The sequence below is a fragment of the Esox lucius genome, chromosome 12 (assembly GCF_011004845.1).
Source record: "Esox lucius isolate fEsoLuc1 chromosome 12, fEsoLuc1.pri, whole genome shotgun sequence".
NCBI lineage: Eukaryota > Metazoa > Chordata > Actinopteri > Esociformes > Esocidae > Esox > Esox lucius.
The window spans coordinates 23,868,286-23,890,518 of record NC_047580.1 but is presented as its reverse complement, the minus strand read 5'-3'; the positions used below and the strand labels follow the sequence as shown (position 1 = coordinate 23,890,518).

Below are 22,233 nucleotides of genomic sequence, written 5' to 3'. Positions count from 1 at the left end.
ACAAACCCCACTTTCCCAGCAGCAGGGGGCATCTGGGTCACATCCTTTCTCTTGAAGTAAATATTGATGTGTCCGGAGAGGCGAATTAAAGAATCACGCAGCATACTTGGATGAAAGATTTTCTATCTGTTCTCCCGAATGATGTCCACCCCAATGGGGGCCTCAGCTTTTAAGGGAATCTCTGCTGGAAGTTGAGTGGTCACTGACAGCCTGGGAGTATCTCAGCCCTCTGCTGGCATCCCCAAGGAGGAAAGTATTTGCAAAGCTCCCGTGTTTACACCTTAAGGTCTCAGTGGCACGACCGCCATTCCTTTTGAAGCTGGGAGGCTTGGGAGAGGAAAGTAAGTAGAAGCTACCCAGGGCCAGCGGTGTCTTGGCCAGGTGGGGAAATGTTCTAAGAACAGTTATGAGGTACCTGAGCTTGTAACACCTCGTGTTGGCATACTAACCCATCTTCAGCTTGAATGTAGCTTTTAACGGAGAGAGACGACTAACGTGGGCTTTGGAGCTGGACCAGTATTGGCTAGGGAGAGGTAAGAGAGGTAAATAGATTTGTTTTCCGGCAGACAATCAGCTGCTGGCTCTAAATGAAACAGATTGTAATCTATATCCATCTAAATCTGAGCTGGAAAGGATGCTAACCCTAACGAGGAGGCGGAGACAAGCTGAAGAACACATTTATTGGAAGACAGCCGACAATCAGGCATTCAAAGAATCACATCAGCTCTCCCCCATGTAAATAACAAGGCATGAGGAGGTTAAAAGCAGAAAGCCAGACCGATACCTCTCCTTTCCACATGGCTACAGAATTACGCATGTTAAGAAGGGGTTCATTTGTTCCACTATGTGGTCACATTGTGTACAAACACCTTCCAATGGGAATATCAAAATAGCCATGCTGTTCCCATGTTTCCTGGTACATGTGGCAATGTGACACCCCTGCATCAATGTTGGACATCGTGACAGAGAGAACGGAACTTAAACTAAGACATGTATTAAAAGAACACTGTTCACTGTTCACATTAAAATGATTATTCCTCAAGGCCAACAGGTGTTTGGTCAGAGCCCAACACATGTAAGCCGCACCGTACTTGAGAACCAAACTAAAATAACCTTGTCACATGCCTAGCCCATGTTGAGTAAATAACATTACTATGCACATGATGAACAGTTCCTCCTTGTTGATGAAACATGCGGCAGCTTTGGCTTGACGTTCTCTGACAGGACCATCAGGAAATACAGTTATTTTCTCAGGATAACCATAACAATAATTGTGGGATGATCTTCAACAATAATTAATTTTGAATCAATACTTTTTTGGTAACATGTCAGTGAATGACTAAGAAGCATACATCATAAACAACACACATAAAATACTATGCATATTGAATTACATCTATTCTCACTGCATTATTAATACTGTATAGGCAACCTATTAAAGGGACAATTTTTAAGACATTGACTGTAATACTAACTTAAATGACCAGAATAACTCTGCAGAGGATGTTTTAAGTTAAAATAAGTACATTTATTTTATTTTCTACAAAGTACCTGAGATATTCCCCATTTAAACGTTCTCACCGGTCCAATGAGCATTGACTTGTTGTCTCCTCCCACTTGCTTTACACACCCACAGTACAACCCACAAACCCTAAGCCGGGAATCTTTTATGTGGACTAGATAATACTATTCTGGTCTTGTTCAGTAAGGGGAGAAGAAGTCATTACAATGTTTAAATTCAGTATTGGAAATATTAGTTGCAGGATTCTGCATGGTGCACCTTAAAAAAAAAAACATACAAATTTGAAATTTGCTGATGATCATAGCAAAACATGAGTAGGATAACATAATCTCCCTGGTCCACATTTTTTCTTTACACACAGTCCTGTTGTACAGTCTTCTCGTCCATTCCATTTCAGATGGTTTTTGGCAATGACTGCATAAGCTTTGTCCATGAATGGTCTAACAGGGGGCCACGACCCGAAGCTTCCCAGCCATACTAAACCCACTGCACGTACATGACTGTAAAGGCCTGAACCCCACAATGAACCTGGATGGAGACAGAAGGTCAGGAAGGGGAAAGTCAAATGTCATTTGAAGTATATACCCCCCCCAAAGTCAGATGTAGATACAGGTTTTGTATCTCTGCATCCAAAATGAAGAAAGTTAGAGGTAGTTTTGCAAGTCAATCCTAAAACATCCTTCCATTGTGCTAACAAGAATTTACAATAACCCAAAGGCTAATTGGGAATTTCATTCAAACTGAACATAGAGACATAACAATGGTTTCCACATATTAATCTGACTCTAGGGAAGTAGATGAAAGGCTTTATTAACATAATGTGATTTTAACTAGCTAATAAAGTCGGCAAAAGAAAGGAAATTAAGTACAGTCATTCTTGCCCAGCACAATTTCTTGAGCCTGCTCAGGCAGCCTTGGTGTAGTGGATGCCACTTGCAGTTTTTTCATTTTGTAACACGACAAATGCAAATCACTTTCACCTGAAATAAGACACATTACTAGATGTTTTTTGTCCCAAAGTTCTTTACTCTGATAATATACAACAAGGGACCCAACAAGCAGCAGGGAAGCAAGCCAGGCTCTGGTTCGCTTTAGAACACAAGATCTTCGTACCGCCTGGTCTGTTCTTTTCAAAAGAATGCTAACTGGCAAACCAATCTGGAAACTCCGACCACTTAATGCTCCAACATATCCCTTTATACAGAAACTTAAAAGTGCAAAGACTGTCAAAGATATAGTGTGGAAATGGACTAATGAGGCTACTGGAGATCTACAGAAGAGCCTCAACCACAGATTTGGACATATTCAAGCAGAATAATGCCAGCCTACTACACTGACAGGATGAACAAAAACAATTGCATCACACAGCAACGACAAGTCACGTGAGTTTAGGATTCTAGATCCTGTTCTGCCTCCTCACATCAATGGTATAGTCTTTCCTCACTACTGTAGGGTTTGGGTATGAGTTCGCCTGCTGCAGTGGTACTTCAATTTTCTGCAGGTCCTCCATGACTTCCAGGGGAGGGAACCGTGTAGACCAGACCATTACTGACCCCTCGCACCCCAGTCATCCAGCGGTCCAAATATTAATCTCCCGGGGAGGCAGTTGGGCAGTACAGTTCAATCAGGACCAAAAATATCCTGACACTTCTTTTTCCCCATGGTGTGTACTCGACCATCTGTTCCACAGGGATGAACAAAACTACATGCTCACCACCTGCAAGCCACCTCCTGACTGTTATTGAAATAACTGCACTATACTGCACACAGAACTTTGCTCGTCTACCTGGATCTAGATAGATGCATATACATAAACAGCAAAACCTGTAAATGTTTACATGAGCTGCAAAAAAGGATACACTCAGCACTCATAACCAGGCATCTCATATCCTCAGTTGATAATGATATGTAATCTCTGTGTATACTGTCTCTATATGTTGTCTACCACTAGGCAGACTAGGTGATCCACCCACACTACTTTTCCTTGTAGCTTTGCAGGGAGTTTGTCCTCAAAGTGTACCCTCCTGGTTCAGTTTCTATGCAAGTACTGTAGGAACTGTATCTCTTTTACACATATGGGGCACTCACCATCGTATAGTACCTGTGAAAAACATATATTTTCTTGTTTATTAGCACAAAATGCTGCTGTGCAGTTGACAGTCATAGGCAGTGAATGTAACATACGCTTATGCATCTACTTATAGACATGAGTTTTGATGAAGAGCAATGTTGTAGGCTATAAGGCCAATATACCACGGCTTACCGCTGTCCTTAGGCATGACGCATCACAGACTGCCTGGATAAAGCAATTAGCAGTAGTGTATTGGCAATATCTCACAAACTCCAGAGATCGCTATGAACCAGTTACCAAAGGAATTAGAACTGTATACAGAAGTGTGATGTCAAAATGGTACCTGCTGTCATATACCACCACTTTCAGCAATTCAGCAATCAGGATTCATCCTACACAGTTTATCCAGAAGACGGCACCCTACTCAGAGAAATGGTCTTTCACTATGGCGTGCTACGATATGGTATGCAGCATGATATTTTTTCATACCCTGAACCCAGCACTTTCTGTTGATTAGGTCCGATGCAAAGAGGATGTGTCAAACCATCACACCCCTTGTTATCACATCGCTGGCTATTCTAGCAAACATAATCCTCAAAGTAAACAGCCACTGTTTTAGAAAATGTAATTGACTTGTGACTGTCTGCCCCCACAGTAAATTATAGAAGTTATAAATTTTTCAAAAACACACTCCAGCACTCAACTTTTAGCAATAGCTAAACGTTAGCTAGCTAGCTATAATTTTTACAAAATGTTTACACTGTTAAGGTTAACTAGATAACGGCACTTTAAGGTTTGTTATCGACAGCTCTCAGTTTGCAGTTGAAAATGTCATCTAAATGTCGCTGTAGATAGGAGAATACTGTTATCCCATAAATACCCAAAATGCACCACGAGACCCATCGACTATATACAAGATATAAGTATCACATCGGTTAACACGATGGCAATGTTGTTTCCCATCTCCTCAAACAATTCCATGTCTACTCAGGATTTATTTAGAGATAGAAGATAAAAACTCAGACATCCCCCCCAGTCTGAAATAGTTTAGCAGTAATTAGAAATCATATAGGAATAATATAAATGGCTCTTTCAATGCATATTAAAAAACCTCAAATCTTGGAAGCTGGCATTCTCTGGCTAAAACATATTTTATATAATTTAGATTGTGGTTTGCAATCATACGGAAGAAGGTAAGATTTAGAATTGTTGAAACGTGTGGGAAAAAAAGGAGTTGGTCTTTAAACACTCTGCATCCTCAACATCATGCTTCATCTGCTCAAAATAAACGGCTAAAAGGAATTAAATCAGTCGTCCGACATAGTGGAAGACAAATCCCAGATAAGCTGAATTGCTGCAGTGATACATTTTATCACTGAGAAGCTTTCTATCAGAGAGCAGCACCCAGAAATGTAAAATCCTTTCAAAATTAGTTTCTCACAATTACGTTGCCAGAATTTGAAAATCAACATTTAAATATGTTACTTTTCCACTTTAGAATTACCCAAACGTTTCCATACTCACCGAAAAGTGTCTTTTAATTGTACCGGTCAGCACAGCTTTTATTCAAGATATTTAGGTGCCATAAAGCAGATCTGTGTGTTTGAATTTGATTATGATCTATTTGAATTATTTCCCGCACCCCATGACAAAACCCATTGGCCACAGTAGCAAACATTTTCCAACGTTGCTGCATATATAAAAACTGCAAATAGAACCCACTTCCTTATTTCAAGTCAAAGAGACATAGCATATGTTTATTTAAATCTGCAAAAACATTGCACGCTGCTGAACTCTCCCCTGATAAGACCATGATCAATATTCGAAACAGCCAGCACCAATGCGATGAGGACACCATGTTTCGCTTTAGCAATGATTTCCCAAAGCAGGGAAATAGGACTGACACATCTGATTTCCTTGACTCTGTTTTACTGAACGAGGTAAGCTGAAGACAATGAATAATACTTTTTCAAAGATATACATTGAACTCAAAACGTAATTGACCGTTGATGATTATGATGTGAAGGATAAACACTTGTATGGCATTATTGATTCCTAAGGTATATGTTTTATCTGTGCTATGATTGTCAAACATCATTCTGACATGGTGACTGATCTACTGGTGAATTATGTTTTTTGAACAAAAAATATATTCTTGTTGACATCCTCAGGTGTCTTAACATTCCCAAATGTTTTTCCATAGCCCAGACAAACTCACCATGCCCCCTGCGGTCAAGGCTAACCTGGGATACACCCCACCAGATGGAGGCTGGGGCTGGGCCGTGGTCTTTGGTGCTTTTATCTCCATTGGATTCTCTTATGCCTTCCCCAAGTCTCTCACCATCTACTTCAAGGAGATTCAAAAGTACTTCACTGTTTCTTACAGTGAAATTGCATGGGTGTCCTCGATCATGCTGGCGGCTATGTACGCAGGAGGCAAGTGTGCGCGGGTGTGTGTGTGTATATTTATGTCATGAATTATGAGGTTTTAATGTATGTCAATATTAATGCTTTTACCCAAACATGGGCTGAAATCCTAGAACGTATCCTCTGGCATAGTTTTCAGTTCAAGGCAAAGTTCTAAATCTTATTGAGAAACTGACCTATTGCACAAAAACAACAAAAAGGTCATTGTAAGTGATTGTACTACATTTCCCATCTTTCCCATTGCAGGTCCAGTGAGCAGTATACTGGTCAACCGCTATGGTAGTAGACCTGTGGTCATCATGGGCGGACTGATGGTTGGGGTCTCTATGGTTGCTGCTTCCTTTGGCACAACCATTATGCATCTGTATTTATTAGTCGGAGTCATCGGAGGTACTTACGCAGCATATAACCCCTTATTATCGGCATAGCCAACAGCAGTTTTGAAATAGTTATCTTCTTATACTGAGTAAATATTTGATCAAGTTGTCGTTGTTTAGTGATTGTTAGTGACATTCAAACGTTAACTAGCATATAATGAATTAGCATTTCTGAAATGTCAGTGGAAATATTCATATTTTCAGCAAGTTGTTTAGCAACGTGGCAAAAAAATACGACCCCCTATTATCGGCCACCTTACTATTTTGTTCAATAACGTTTTATTTCCTTTTTATTTGTGTTACAAATGACAGATCGCAGTCTTCTCTCAAGTGTATACATGAACGTTTTAACTACCTTTCATGCTTTCTGGTGAAGAAATAATTGAATTACATCTGGTCACTTTGAATTAACATAATATACGGTCTGTCGTGCAAGTTGAATTTCACGATTTAATTAAAAAAAAACGATTTAACCTCCATACATCTCTATAAAAATGGTGCTGGGCTAGCTGAAAGGGTATATCTAAAAATTTTCCCAGTGTATTTACATTTTGAACTTGAGAGGATTTCATTCTCCAACCACAAGAAAGGGCCAATAAGAGGGGGTGGCCAATAATATGTGGACGTTAGCTATATAAAACCTGTATGAAAAATATGAACACATTACATTTCCCTAAAGGGCGGTTGGTCATACCCCAGAGTTCAATGAATATAGCAGTCATGTTGTGACGTGATGTTTGTGTATTTGCTCTTCCTAGTTGTGACGTTGGCAGGGAGCTTGGTAGTTGGTTTCAAAGTATTTATTCCAAGGTTGTGTCACTCACAGAGAAAAAAAGAATCTTTGATCACTCAGGGTCAATGCACTAGGGACCCTCTACATTCTCTCCCTCTTTTAATGTGTGGTTAGAGGGGGCATTTCAAGGACAAATCTTTACTATGGGCGCCTGCCTGTGTCTGTTAGACCATTAAATCACAGTGGTTGCTTTGGGATATTCTTCCCCCTCTCTGATGAGTCAATCATTTTACATGCACAGTATTTTATAAAATATGTTACAAAAAACTGCTAATGCTTTAGGCTCTTCCCCCCTAAAAATCAAGTCTTGAGCAAGGATTTGTGAAATGTCAATAAACTGCTATGCCGTGCAAAGTAAACAGAGAGAACGAGAGCTCTAAAGGAAAAAAACAGCAGGTTGAATATAAGCTTAGCTTCAGGACATCATTTTTTTCTATCTGAGCAAATAGTTTTAATCTTCAAAAGGTTTAGGGTGATACTATCACTGCAATATAACGATTTTGAATGCAATTACTTCAGTCATTTATCAATCAATAATCAAGGATCTTTTATTCTCTACAGGTTTTGGCCTCTCTTTCAATCTACAGCCTTCTCTTACAATCATAGGAAAGTACTTCCAGGTAAAAAGGCCAATGGCAAATGGCCTGGCCATGGCAGGAAGTCCAGTATTTCTCTTCACTCTGGCTCCGCTTAACCAGTTCCTGTTTGATAATTTTGGATGGAGGGGAGCCTTCATGATTCTGGGTGCCATAGTGATGAACTGTTGTGTAGCTGGAGCTCTAATGAGACCTGTTAAAATGAAAACAGTCCAAAAAGATCCTGATGCAGCCACCAATGGAACAACCACTGAGAAGGCTGGGGCCACTGAAGGCATTGCCAACCTTGAGGCAGGGGGCCTTCTAAGTGACACGGAGCCAAAGCAGAAGAAGGGAGGCTGCGCAGACAAATGTTTAGATCTTTCTCTCTTTAAACACAGAGGTTTTATCATCTACCTCATAGGAAATGTGGTCATGTTTTTTGGCTTCTTTGCTCCAGTGGTCTTCCTGGCTCCGTATGCAAAAGGTATAGGGATTGATAACTACCAGGCCGCCTTCCTGCTTTCAATCTTTGCCTTGGTGGACATGTTCGCCAGGCCAGGAACAGGTCTCATCGCCAATACCAAGTGGATCAGGCCCAGGATCCAGTACTTCTTCAGTATCTCTGTGGCGTACAATGGTGTGTGTCACCTCCTCTGCCCTTTCCTAGCAGTCCACTTGGGGTACGCAGGCCTGGTGATTTATGCGGTTTTCTTTGGTTTGGCATTTGGTATGGTGTGTGCTCTGCTGTTTGAGGTTCTGATGGATCTGGTGGGAGCAGAGCGGTTCTCCAGTGCTGTAGGCCTGGTCACCATCATAGAGTGCGGCCCTGTGCTTCTGGGTCCCCCAGTAGCAGGTGAGTGTTGAAACATGTACAGACCTCTGTCGTTGTATTCTAGTCCACCTTGTGTATTGTACATTTTTCAGTTTTCATAAACTCTTAACGTTTCAACATTTTTGTAAGATCAAATGATAGCTGCAGGATTTTTGGTAGATGTCTGAGTTCTGCTTACTCATACTGCAGGGTTTTTGGTGGATGTCTTCGACGACTACAAATACATGTACTGGGCCTGTGGTATCATGATGCTGTCACCCGGCATTTTTCTCTTCATCATGAACTACTTCAACTACAAACGACTGGACCAAGAGGAGCGCCAGAGACAGAGTGGAACAACTGGACTGGGCTCTGTTACCCGGTCCATTATGGAGGAGAGAGGGGCAGGGGAGGAGAGGACAATCAGCAAGGATCTGGAAATGTTTGATGAAGAAGGGCAATGACACGTTTAATTGTCAGAGATGGGTTAATGTCGATGTGTATATTTCAGACCTGGGTTCAAATACTATTTCACATATTTATATTACTTTCACATACATTTGAAATTCCTATATTTAAAAAAAATAATATTAGAAAGCATTTGGAAATATATGTGGAACATTTTGACATTTAGTTAAAGATACTCCAATACACTGGCTCAAATACACTCCCTCCAATGCATTTAACCCAGGTATTTTACAAATTAACTTCTAATAATAGATTATTTTGAAGTTGTTGGTTTAGGACACATTATTGGAAAATACTCAATACTAAAATAACTAGGATACACATGTATTTCGATCTAGGTCTGGTATATTTTGACATTTTGTATTTCTTGTCTGATAATATTTGTGAATATAACATTGCCCATATTTTATTGCAAAGAAGCTATAATGTCTTAACCTAAATGCAAAGCATTTGAAATACAAAAAGATTCTTGAAAATATATGTTTACATGAAATTACAACTTTTACCCATATCTTCATGCCCACTAGATGGCAATGAAGACATCCTACAAGCAAGGTTCTCAGAGCATGCAAGGGTTCACAACACTTATTGAAGATTGTAGCCCTGGCATTTCATTGGTTAATAAATAGATATTACTGATTGTCTCTTATATCACTTTAACCCAAAAACACAAGTCATTGTTGGACTCCAGGAGAAACAAGAAAATATTATCATCAAGGGATTAAATGAAATGGGTTCCCACATCAAGCCCTGCAATAAAATGAATAAAGATAAAGGCAACACAACTATTACAATGTAACATTTTGATTGTAATCAATATTTATTATACTGCTTTAACTAAAAAGAAAGTTTGTTTGTTTCTTATATAATTACAAAAATAAATGAGATTAACAAATCCAGACATTAATTTGGCGGCTGTAGCTTTTTCAAATTAGCCGATAGGGTATCCACTAATTCTGCAACACATTTCACTCAGCAATTTACTAGTATTCTCACTAGTTTACCACTGCGATTAAAAAGTCTAGGTTCATATAAAGTCAAAAAGCAATTAAAATAGCAATTCCCTCACAAGACTCTTCTGAATGGAGAACAGTACTGTTCACTGTACTGAGGTATTCAAATTGGCTCAGTTTAAGCTACATTTAGACAGACAGCCTTCCTGCTTGAACTGTCTCCATTTGTCAGTGATTTAGAGTAGTGGTGTAGGTTGCCGTGACATAGGTAGTCATGTGATGGGCTGTTGATTTACGTGGGTAAGGTGTTGTATATAATACAGGTGTTTGCAGAACGGAGTCAAAGGCCTACAAAGACAAAACAATGTTCTCAGGAGAGCGATGAAATGCAATGTTAACAGAGGAATGCCTTTAGTAAATTGAGCAATACACTGATGAGCCAAAACATTATGACCACCAGCCTTTGCTGTTTGTTGACCCACTGAGACATGGACTCTACAAGACCTCTGAAGGTTGTCCTGTGGTATCTGGCACCAATACATTAGCAGCAAGTCCTGTAAGTTGCAAGGTGGAGCCACTGTGGATTGGACTTGTTGGTCCACACATCCCACAGATGCTAAATTGGATTGAGATCTAGGAAATTTGGAGGCCAGGGCAACACATTGAACTCTTAATGACGTTCCTCAAACAATTCCCAAACAATGTGTGCAGTGTGGCAGGGTGCATTATCCTGCTGAAAGAGACCACGGCCATCAGGAAAACCATTGCCATGACCGGGTGTTCCTGGTCTGCAACGATGTTTAGGTAGGTGGCACGTGTCAAATTTACATCCACATGAATCCAGGGTTTCTCAGCAGAACATTGCCCAGAGCATCACACTCCCTCCACCAGCTTGTCGTCTTTCCACAGTGCATCCTGGTGCCATCACTTGCCCAGGAAAACTGGCGCACACGTATGCAGCCGTCCATATAATGTAAAAGAAAATTGCACTCATGGGACCAGGTGAACTTCATTGTTCCAAGGTCCAGTTCCGACACTCCCATGCCTATTGTAGGTGCTTTCGATGGTGGACAGGGGTCAGCATGCGCACCTTGACCGGTCTGTGGCTATACTGTCCCATATGCAGCAGGCTGTGATACAATGTGTGTTGGCACACTTTCATCCCGTATCCATCATTAACATTTTCTGTGAGTTATGCCACAGTAGACCTTCTGTTGTTTCGGATGAGACAGGATAGCCTTTGTTGCCCTCATCGATAAGCCTGGGGTGCCCAGCACAGTGTCACAGGTTTGTGGTTTGTCCCTCCTCAGACCACTGTCAGTAGGTAATCACCACTACTGAACGGGAGGACCCCACAAGCCTTGCTGTTTCAGAGAAGCTCTGACCCAGTCGTCCCGCCATAACAATGTGGCCCTTGTCTAAGTCGCTCAGGTCTTTACTCCTGCCCATTTCTCCTGCATCCAACAAGTTGACAACGAGAACTGAGTGCTCGTTTACCATGTAATCTACCCAGACCTTGACATGTGCCCTTGTTAGGAGATGAAAATGTTATTTTGCTTCACCTGTGAGTGGTTGTAGTGTTTTGGATTATCAGTGTCTATAGCAATGTATTCATATTTAAATTGTAAGGATGTCGCCAGGAATCCTGGGATCCTGAAAAGATGTATGTCTTATACCCTTCACTTATACATGACACTGATGTTATTCCAATCAGTGGGCCCTGCCAAGCCATTGCCTCTGAGATTCATATCCACTTTTCCCTGCGTTAGCAACAGCCTTGATTGTAATGCACAAGTGGTAGCTCTGCTGAACTTGTCTAGTAAAATTGTCTCATCTAATTGGCTCAATTCGGGGAAAATGCTATCGCAGTACACTCTATCTTTCTCTATGTCTCTCATCCATCAATAAGGCATAAAAATGCCCTAAATATATACTGTCTATAGAAAAGACCAAATTAACATTGCTTTCAAGTGTGGTCATTAAAAAAGATCAATGTGCATCATTTCAGACAGGCCAAGATATCCTCATTATAAAATACATTTTAAGGTAGAAATGACCTCTGTCTCAGATGCCAGGGAAATCTCTTGTTTGAAAAAAATCAATGGGTTCATAATAACCTGTGATACAATGAGCTGGATATCTGATGATCCAGGGTTGCAGGGTTCAGGTTTTTAGATGCTTGAGGACAGCATACCAACAAACCAGCATGCCTCTGTAAGACCTAAGTACATTATTGAGTACTGCATGTTGATAATAGGGTAAGCATAGGTGATGGTTCACATGGGAATATGACTGATTGATGTGCACACAGAGTTAAACATATCACCCTAAGAACACTGAATGAGATCCAGAGTTCATGTAGTTGGCCTCCAATTAGTAGTCGTTCCCATAGGCCCCTGTATTATCTCCTTACTGAACAGCTTGTCTGTAATTACACACACTGAACTGGGACTGATGTCAGTGCATCTGCCTTCAGTTGAGACTCGGAAGATTGGATCCTGGCAGCTTTTCAGGATTGTCCTATCCTTTCTTCTTCATGACGCGTGTTGGAGAGACTTGAGAGCACAGCCATTGCTAATATCAAACTTTGGGTGACGGAGATGCAGTAGATGGAGAGGACATAAAACAATGCAAACACATAGCAGTATTTCGGGCATGGAAATAGACATTAAAAAACAGTTAATCTACCTGCAATATGAAAATGACTTAAATGACTCAAACTAAAGCCATATTGAAGTAAAATTATTGTTCTTGAAAGTAATACCATATATTTGAGTAAATTAAAAAAATAACCAACTGGTAGTTAGGTACTATAATTAAAGGCCAAAGTTGTGTTTTAATGTGATATGATGCTTCAGAGCACATCTAAAATCTGCAGAAATGAACATTTTCAGGTTATGTACTGCAAGAACTGTACCTCAACCGCTGATTTAATTGCTTTAGCTGGATATGTTAAAATAAGGAATTGATAATGTCTCTCTAATCCATCATGTTTGTTAATCATCTCTGTTAATCTGCTTTAACTGCTGCAGGACATCTAATCCTTCTTCACAGAAAAGAGGGGACTGGTGACGTCATGGGAATACCACCAAAAGGCTTTAAATAGTTTCAGAACCCTGTACTGGATAGAACATTACCTTGGACTTTTTGAGTTGTCATAATTCGAACACAGAGAAACAGTGGTCTTTGGCCGTCTAGCCAAGCAACCAACATGGATATAATCAACACGCTATCTAAAACATCATGATATTGCAGATAGTTTGATTGACCACAATGTTTGCATTTATTGCATCATATTCCGAGATGTACAATGCTTATATGAAACTGCTGTATTTCGTTCAAATTAAATACATTAATATATGGCAGGGAGATCAAAATGCTATGGTTTTAATTATTTCCTGTGTTCAGGGGATACTTTAGATGATGTGTTCCCTGAGACAATCCCTAGAGGGCAGACTAAATCAATGCAAAGAAACAATACAGATTTGTCTTTTAACAGATTTTCTGGCATTTGCTCTTCATCTGAGTGACAGTTTTCTAAAAACAAAACACAAATACAATACCCAGATGCACGTGCAGATTGAAATAATTTCATAAATTATAATAAAGAAAAAATCTAAATGATTACAAGATCAAGAAATCACTGGTATAGTTAGCTTTAAAGTGAACTAGTGAATATTTCATCATTGTAGTGTTACATATATGAACTGATTTGTCAAGATGCTTCATGAAGTGTTTGGGTCTGTCTTGAAATTCCCATCCTGGTTTGCGGCATCTGTACGCTAGGGAAGCTATTGTAGAGTATGAGAGGGAATGCAGAAAAAGCTGATGTGTTCTACTATCTAAGGGAATACAAATTAAACCCTTCACAAAGCCATGCGTAGAGCAAGGTCTTTTGTTTGAACTCAGACAAAAGACGGACTAAAAACACCAAACCATCTTACACTACACTCTCAAACATGAAAGACATCGAGAGGCCCCGAAAAAGAAGACAAAATGAGATTACAGTGTTTCCTGTATTCAACAAACATGTTAAACTCACAAAGCTCCAAACTAAGCCCATGCAACATGGCTTGTTTTATTCTTCTCATCAGCCATTTAGACTGAGACAGTGTAAATTATCATCCAAACCCACATTTACCGAGCCTTTCACGGCTCACAGTGTTGGGCCCCTGACCGACATCGCTAATCTGCCACTCAAAATAAATTTAGCCTTTGTGAGAACAAATGCGTGTCTCTGAGACAGTGGATATGGAGTCTCTCTGTGGCCTATTAGTGTCATTGTTCTGTCTTTATCTCTTGAACACAGGCTACCATGAAAGCTTTTGTGCTTAGGGATGTTGAAGACATTGTGTGAATGTGATGTGGAGACTGACTGCATAGGGAGTGCCGCTTCCCTGAGGAATTGCAGGATGTGTAGCAAATGGCCATCTAATGGAATTCCACTGTACTGCCGATGTAAAGCGTTGCTATGAACGATATACTCCCTGCTCTTGCCCATACAAACTTAGAGAGAGATCTAATCTGAAACATACCATGGTACAACAATGAGAAACGGCATCACATTTATCAGGGGAACACAATTGAGAGTGGCAATTCGACCTGAAAGATAATTTGGACAAATCGTATCAAATCTAAGATGATAGTTCCCAATCCCAATTTAGACAGTCCTGAGATAGCTATATAGTGACACCAGTGTCATGTCCTCTGGGAAAGAGAAGCAGGCCTGGTCGTCCATTGCTTGCGTCCCAAATGGCACCATATTCGCCTTAAAGTGCATTACTTTGGTTCACAGCCCATAGGGTAGTGCACTATTTAGGGAATTGAGAAGTCATTCGGGATGCACTCCACTGAGGGTTGGGATTGGGCAAAGGAAGAGGAGCAGAAATAATTACCAGAGCAACTGAGGCATGACGGTTTGTCCTTGCCCCAAAGTGAAAAGCAGGATGAGGCATGATGAGCTCCATACTCCCATCTCAGACCTAACATCTGTCATTACATATCAAGATTAGGAAACATGCATGTCTGGACTGTTGCTGGTACATCCTGACAAACAGATAGCCTCTGAGTTGTGGCCTATACTTTGTGCCACATACCCAGCGTAATGAGTCATCATGCCATGGGACACGACGCTGTGCGGAAATGCATGTCATAAATAGATTTCTCCACTGTCTGTAGCCATTGTCCCTGCCTCTGATGACTAAGGTATTCTGTGTTTTGGACATGCTGCTCCGGAGCCTTGTTTCAATGTAAAGAAAACACATTTCTAAGTTGGGCTAGTTTGTTGAAGTTATTCAAAGCAGATCAATACTGGTACTTTCCGTTTCAAGGTCAGTGTGTTTCTATGGCAGACATGATGATGTTGTTAACGGTGACAGGTGTCTTTTGAGGTTTGTTCGCCATGTAGGTGCGTGATTAAGACTTCTCCTCTTCCCAAGGGGAAGTGGCACATTTTTCTAGAACACACAAGCCATATGGCCAAGACAAAACATGTCTTCATTATCTCTTGGAATAGTTGTCTGGTCCGTCCCGACAGAACGCTCTCTTTGTCGTAGTCTAGATGACGATACTCTAAACTACATTCCCTCACATGAATGAGGCATTGCAATTTCTGCTATCTTTGGTTGATGCAGTTGCAAGCGCATTTAGTGAAGAGAAAGGAAAAAACAGCAGTACAGTAATGGTCCAGGCATCTCACCTCCCACATGCAGTACATCACTGAAATCCTAATCTAAAAAAAAAACCATAATCTCCCATCGTAAAGGATTCATCATGCCTGGGGGGGGGGGCATGGCTGAGGCATAACTACAGTACTGTTTACATTAGACCGGCATGACATGTGATGTCAGGACTTTTTTGGTGGGGGGTAAGATGGATGCTGTTATAGACTTACATTGCATTTGAAATGTTAAAACCCCTGTATTCGATCGGCTTTCATCTATCCTAGTTATTTTTTTTGCACAGCAGACAGAAAAACATGTCGGTCAGTTCTTCCACAGAAGTCTGGGTTTGGAGATACTGGGTCCCACAGTTTTCCTTCCATTTCCTCCTTCCATGAAATGAAGCCATTAAGTTCTCATTTCGACTGCACACTGCAATTCCACCCATTGGTTGAAAAACGCAAATCTGTTTATTGATGTACTTTTTGTGAAATTTACTATACAATATACAGTTTATCACACACCTAAAATAACCTCTAATATTGCAAAGTTGTCATAAATTGCTAATTTGATAATTCCTTTGTTTCCCCCAAAAAAAGAGGCACTGACTGGACAACACACTTGATGACGTTTCAACGGACTGGTGTATACTAGTACAAGGAGGTCATTGGCAGAGATTTCAACTCTCTTCTTTCTGCCATGAACTCTTCATCTCTCCATAAGCTACAAATGGTCCAAAACTCAGCAACCAGACTTCTCACCCACACCAAGTCCTGGCAGCACATCACCCATATCCTCCGGGAACTCCACTGGCTCCCTGTCCCTCAGCGCAGTGGTTATAAAATGATTCTGCTCACCTATAAAGCCTTCCACCAGCTTGCTGAACCCTACCTCTCGGATCATATTCCCCAAAACCAACCCTCTCGGTCACCCCGCTCTGCTACAGCTGGTCATCTCATCATCCCCCGGTCCGAGCTACGGATCTTTGGAGACAGGGCTTTCTCCAGGTCTACTCCAAGACTTTTGGAACTTCCACAAACCATCTGTGACTCTGAATCTGTTGCCATCTTCCCGAGTCCTTTTCTTTATGTTTGTCTGTGTATTGTCTAATTCACTCTTCTTGGTCTTAATTATTTTCTTACTTATTGTAAAGCGTCTTTGGGTCCCAGGAAAGCGCTATATAAGTTTAATATATTATTATTATTATGACATGCTATTTTGGACGCAAGCTAAGACTGCCCTGTTCTTGCCTGCTCCAACAACCTCTTCACTATCTATATATATTACAGACTCACCAATTACGAGGGAGTGCTTCATGCAAATAGCCATTACATACTTCAGGGTTTGTTAAGAAATACTACTCTGGTGTTCTCCCTTACCATCATCATCCCTCTTCAAATTGGATGTTTATTATCATTTCTTTTAAACAATGTCTGGTAGTCAACCACATTGAATGATAGAACAGGAGCCTTATCTATAGAGAAAGGACTATATCATTCAGATTCCTTCCAATTAATCTACCTGAATGGGAACTCTAATAATTAATTGTATACATTTATATTAAGACCACACTCAGCAACCATGCTCATACCTGAAGCTCTGACGGTATGCTCACTTTTCCCAATCTCAAGGTTTAAAACATTTTTTTTAACAGCGTGAAGTTTCTAGCATTTTCAATCCTGGGTCGAGGGCTTAGTTTAGCATATTTTAAAATACATTTTCAGAAGACACTATCTTTCCACTTCACTTAAAATCAATGAATTTCATGCAAGCATTTGTAGTAGACTCGAGCTGCCGTTTCGGAATGAGCAAACGTTCCTATTACCACAGAATAGTATGCATAATCACCTCAGGGACATGATGCAACAAACTAGCTCTGAACACAAACCACACATCTCTCTTTTTGACTCCACACAACCAATCAACTGTAATTTATTGTAATGTATTCCGAAAGGTGGGTCAGTAGTACAGAAGTGATTCTGACTCTGAAAAGGATCATATCCAAGAAACCAATGAGCCTTGAAAGTATTTCTTCTATTTTTCTATCTCTCTGATAAAGCTGTACAATACTGTGAAGGCATTCTTTACCGGAAAAACACGGGTCCTTCCTGAAATTGACTTAGAAGTTTGTATACAATATTGTGCAAAACGGCATCTGTGGGTAGTATTATTTTGCATGTCACAACACTATAATTACAATAAATATATAAACATAAATATAAACATCATAAAGAGTAAGGCTTTCTTCTGTTGTCTAAAAAGTAATCAATTTCTTGAGGGATGACTAGAAAGATAGAAATAAATACATTGAAATAAAATGGCCAATTTGAAGACAGAAAACATAGCTGAAGACCTAAAAAAGCTGTAGGCATCCAATGAAAAGTACTTAAAGGTCTCTTCCATGTGGGAAAGAAGGAACTCCAGTGAAATGTTTGCTCAGACTCATCAGAGACCAAAGTACATGCTTTGACCATGAGATGAAGTAAGAAATGGCCATCTTTCAGTGATTGGGAAAAAAAATAATTCTTTCAGGTGACTCCAAACACTCACCAAAGGCTCAAAGAGCTGAACACTTACAGTATTACACTGGCCTCTTCAAGCATCATCAACCGACTTGAAGCTGTGTGGGATCACTTGGAGAGGGAGAAGAACAATATGTGGCTACAGTTTAACTAGGGTTTTTGTTAATCCTGCAAAAAGCTTGAGAGAATGTAACACAGGGTACATAAAATGCTGACTTATTATTTAAACACAGTACTTTTCTGTAACTATTCATTGTATTATTGTATTTTTCTTTTTTTGGGGTGTACTAGAATGACTATTGCTCAGATAATCGGCTACAAATAATTTTCTGTCATACTCTAAGTCAACTGATGAAAACCAAACAAAAGAACATATTAGATAACTACCAACATCAAAATGCAGACTCTTGCAAATAACCCTATTACACACTCTTTCTCTGTCTCAATGGGATGATTGCCACAGCTTTGAAGAGTCCTTTAGAGTGAGGAGTTTTGGTATAAGAGAAAACAGAGAGCTGGGGCTGAGCCTAGGGTTTAGCAACCTTGAACAACCTGGAAGGACTATATTTGCCTTTCGCATACCTCACCTTGGCCCTCTGCACTTGAGGGTGAACACACAAGCACACACACACACACACCGAGACAGCTGCACACAGACTGAGCAAGGGTGAGGCCGGCTTGCATGTGTTGTATTTACCCGACCACTCTGACAATATGTTGACCAAAACACATTCTAATTTGCAAACGCCTGAGGAATGCTGCAGTGAAACAAAATAACAATGAAAGCTGGAAGCACTTGTGCCCATTCATTGCTCTTCTTACAAGAAAGAAGAAAAGAGTACACTGCCACAGGAAACATCTGGAGATGTCAGTCTCTCTGAAACTGTATTCAATCCAGTAAAGCAGTGAAAATATTCCAGCCGCAGTAATGGTGAGTATGCATGTGTAACTGTGTTAATACAATGGTTGCAGTCCTCTGTCAGGTTTTAAATTGGCATCCTGGCACTTATCAAGCTTTTAAAAATCTGACAATCTAATTATCCCCTCATATAATTAACTAATGACGAACACATTACGGTCATTAATTTACTAATTGCTCTACAAGGTAATTGAGGCACCCTTACATGATTACACACATGCCCCATACTCTGTAGTACTCTTATGGCTTGTTCAAGAGCGGTGGTCAGAATAGAAAATGGCTTCAATGTGTTGCCAAGTGGATGCAGCTGTTGCCTTCTTAAAGCGTTTGTTACAGAGTGTTAGCTAATGAAAGCTAGAATTATCATTTGTGGTAGACCAGCGAACTAAATCTATGCTAAATTAAACACAGATATGGTGGCACGAAGTTAAGCCAGATAATAGGATGAGTTTCCCATTTTAAAGCCATTTTCAAGGAGTAAAAATGTCCAAATATGCACTTGGCTGCATTTATTGATTATTTGTAGCATTTACACCCAATATGTCAGCAAAAATGTATTGTTTACACATTACACTGACACTCTGTTATTAACCATCATACTACCAACAGGTTTTACAAACATGGGAAAGAACTATCGGAAAAAATCTAACAATCCTACAAAATATCTGCTTATTTCAACGATCAAAATAATGTAAAATAAAATATACCAAGGCAGAGAGTTAAGCAAAACAACTGTTAGTTATTATTTTCTGTTGCCCTTTATTTAATATGCCACATTTACCAAAGTGCAATCCATATTGGCACCATGAGGGAAATTAATCATTGTTTATTTAATTTTTTGAGGGGGTGACTTATACATACATACACATACACTCACCTAAAGGATTATTAAGAACACCATACTAATACTGTGTTTGACCCCCTTTCGCCTTCAGAACTGCCTAAAATTCTACGTGGCATTGATTCAACAAGGTGCTGAAAGCATTCTTTAGAAATGTTGGCACATATTGATAGGATAGCATCTTGCAGTTGATGGAGATTTGTGGGATGCACATCCAGGGCACGAAGCTCCCGTTCCACCACATCCCAAAGATGCTCTATTGGGTTGAGATCTGGTGACTGTGGGGGCCATTTCAGTACAGTGAACTCATTGTCATGTTCAAGAAACCAATTTGAACTGATTCGAGCTTTGTGGCATGGTGCATTATCCTTCTGGAAGTAGCCATCAGAGGATGGGTACATGGTGGTCATAAAGGGATGGACATGGTCAGAAACAATGCTCAGGTAGGCCGTGGCATTTAAACAATGCCCAATTGGCACTAAGGGGCCTAAAGTGTGCAAAGAAAACATCCCCCACACCATTACACCACCACCACCAGCCTGCACAGTGGTAACAAGGCATCATGGATCCATGTTCTCATTCTGTTTACACCAAATTCTGACTCTATCATCTGAATGTCTCAACAGAAATCGAGAGTCATCAGACCAGGATACCTCGGTTGTAACGAGTGGTTATTTCAGTCAAAGTTGCTCTTCTATCAGCTTGAATCAGTCGGCCCATTCTCCTCTGACCTCTAGCATCAACAAGGCATTTTCGCCCACAGGACTGCCGCATACTGGATGTTTTTCCCTTTTCACACCATTCTTTGTAAACCCTAGAAATGGTTATGCGTGAAAATTCCAGTAACTGAGCAGATTGTGAAATACTCAGACCGGCCCGTCTGGCACCAACAAACATGCCACGCTCAAAATTGCTTAAATTTCCCATTCTAATATTTCTGAAGGTCAGTCAATCAGGAAATTGTCAAGAACTTTTAAGGATTCTTCAAGTGCAGTCACAAAAACCATTGAGCGCTATGATGAAACTTTCTCTCATGAGGACTGCCACTGGAAAGGAAGACCCAGAGTTACCTCTACTGCAGAGAATAATTTCATTAGAGTAACCAGTCTCAGAAATCAGCAATTAACTGCACCTCATATTGCAGGCCAAATAAATGCAGACACATCAACTTTTCAGGGGAATAAATCTCAACACCAACTTTTCAGAGGACACTGCGTGAATCAGGTCATTATGGTTGAATTGCTGCGCAAAGAAACCACTGCTGAAGGACTCCAATAAGAGGAAGAGACTTGAAACACGAAAAATGTAAATTAGACCGGTGGAAATATGTCCATTGGTCTGATTAGTCAAATTTTCGATTTTTGGGTCCAACCGCCTTGTCTTTGTGAGAGTGAGTGGATGATCTCAGCATGTGTGCTTTCCACTGTGAAGCACTGGGAGATGGTGCGATGGTGTGGGGGTGTGGGGGTGCATTGCTGGTAACACTGTCACTGCTGTGATCTATTCAGAATCCAAATCACACTCAACCAGTACGATTCCAACAGCATTCTGCAGCGATACGCCATCCCATCTGATTTGCGCTCAGTGGGACTATCATATATTTTATCAACAGGACAATGACCCTAAACATACCTCCAGGATGTATAAGGGCCAAGAAAGCGAGTGATGATGCTGGTCTTGATGTTCTTGTCTTAATAATCACTCAACCTCAACCCAAGTTAGGTGGTTTAGGATGAGTTGGAGAGTGCCCAGCATGTGGGAAGTCCTTCAACAGTGTTGAAAAAGCATTCCAGGGAACTATCTCATGAAGCTGGCTGAGAGAATGTCAAGATTATAACAAAGCTGTCATCAAAGGGCAGGGGGGCTTTTTGGAAGAATCTAAAACATATATTCTTCAGAGGAACCTCCCTTATCTGTTTAACACATTCTGGTTTACTACATGGTTCCATACATGTTATTTCATAGTTTTGATGTCTTCAATATTAATGTACAATGTGGAAAATCATACAAGTAAAGAAATACCCTTGAATGAGATGTGAGCCCCGGTGTGTCCAGTCATTTGACTGGTCCTGCATATTTAAATTTTTCCACATTGATGTGGTTAAAACTACTGGCATGTCAAGTCAAATCACACTCCCTCTAGTCGACTTTCCCGCCCTGAGATGAGGTGAAGTCATCATATTCTGCTATAAATAGCTCTGACTGTGTTTGTGGTGGGAACCTGTTTTATCTTAGTTTATCTGACTTTTGAATCCACCAATGTAAGGTATGTGAATTGCACTGCATAGACT

General features: G+C 40.4%; 1 protein-coding gene across 1 annotated transcript; it reads left to right on the top strand.

The window, feature by feature from the left end:
• The first annotated feature begins 5,379 nt into the window (after window positions 1-5,379).
• Window positions 5,380-9,696, top strand: slc16a7 (solute carrier family 16 member 7). The gene is made up of 5 exons (XM_010875483.3): window positions 5,380-5,533; window positions 5,797-6,029; window positions 6,267-6,410; window positions 7,752-8,621; window positions 8,790-9,696. Exons 2-5 carry the CDS (start codon window positions 5,813-5,815, stop codon window positions 9,041-9,043), a joined length of 1,485 nt encoding a protein of 494 aa, XP_010873785.1. The 5' UTR covers window positions 5,380-5,533; window positions 5,797-5,812; the 3' UTR covers window positions 9,044-9,696.
• Window positions 9,697-22,233: the final 12,537 nt, after the last annotated feature.

Bases quoted from the DNA above. Each gene is read 5' to 3' on its own strand.
- slc16a7 (XM_010875483.3), top strand. From the start codon at position 5,813: ATGCCCCCTGCGGTCAAGGCTAACCTGGGATACACCCCACCAGATGGA. The intron at 6,411-7,751 runs GTACTTACGCAG...TATTCTCTACAG, and splicing joins ATTAGTCGGAGTCATCGGAG to GTTTTGGCCTCTCTTTCAAT. The intron at 8,622-8,789 runs GTGAGTGTTGAA...CTCATACTGCAG, and splicing joins TCTGGGTCCCCCAGTAGCAG to GGTTTTTGGTGGATGTCTTC.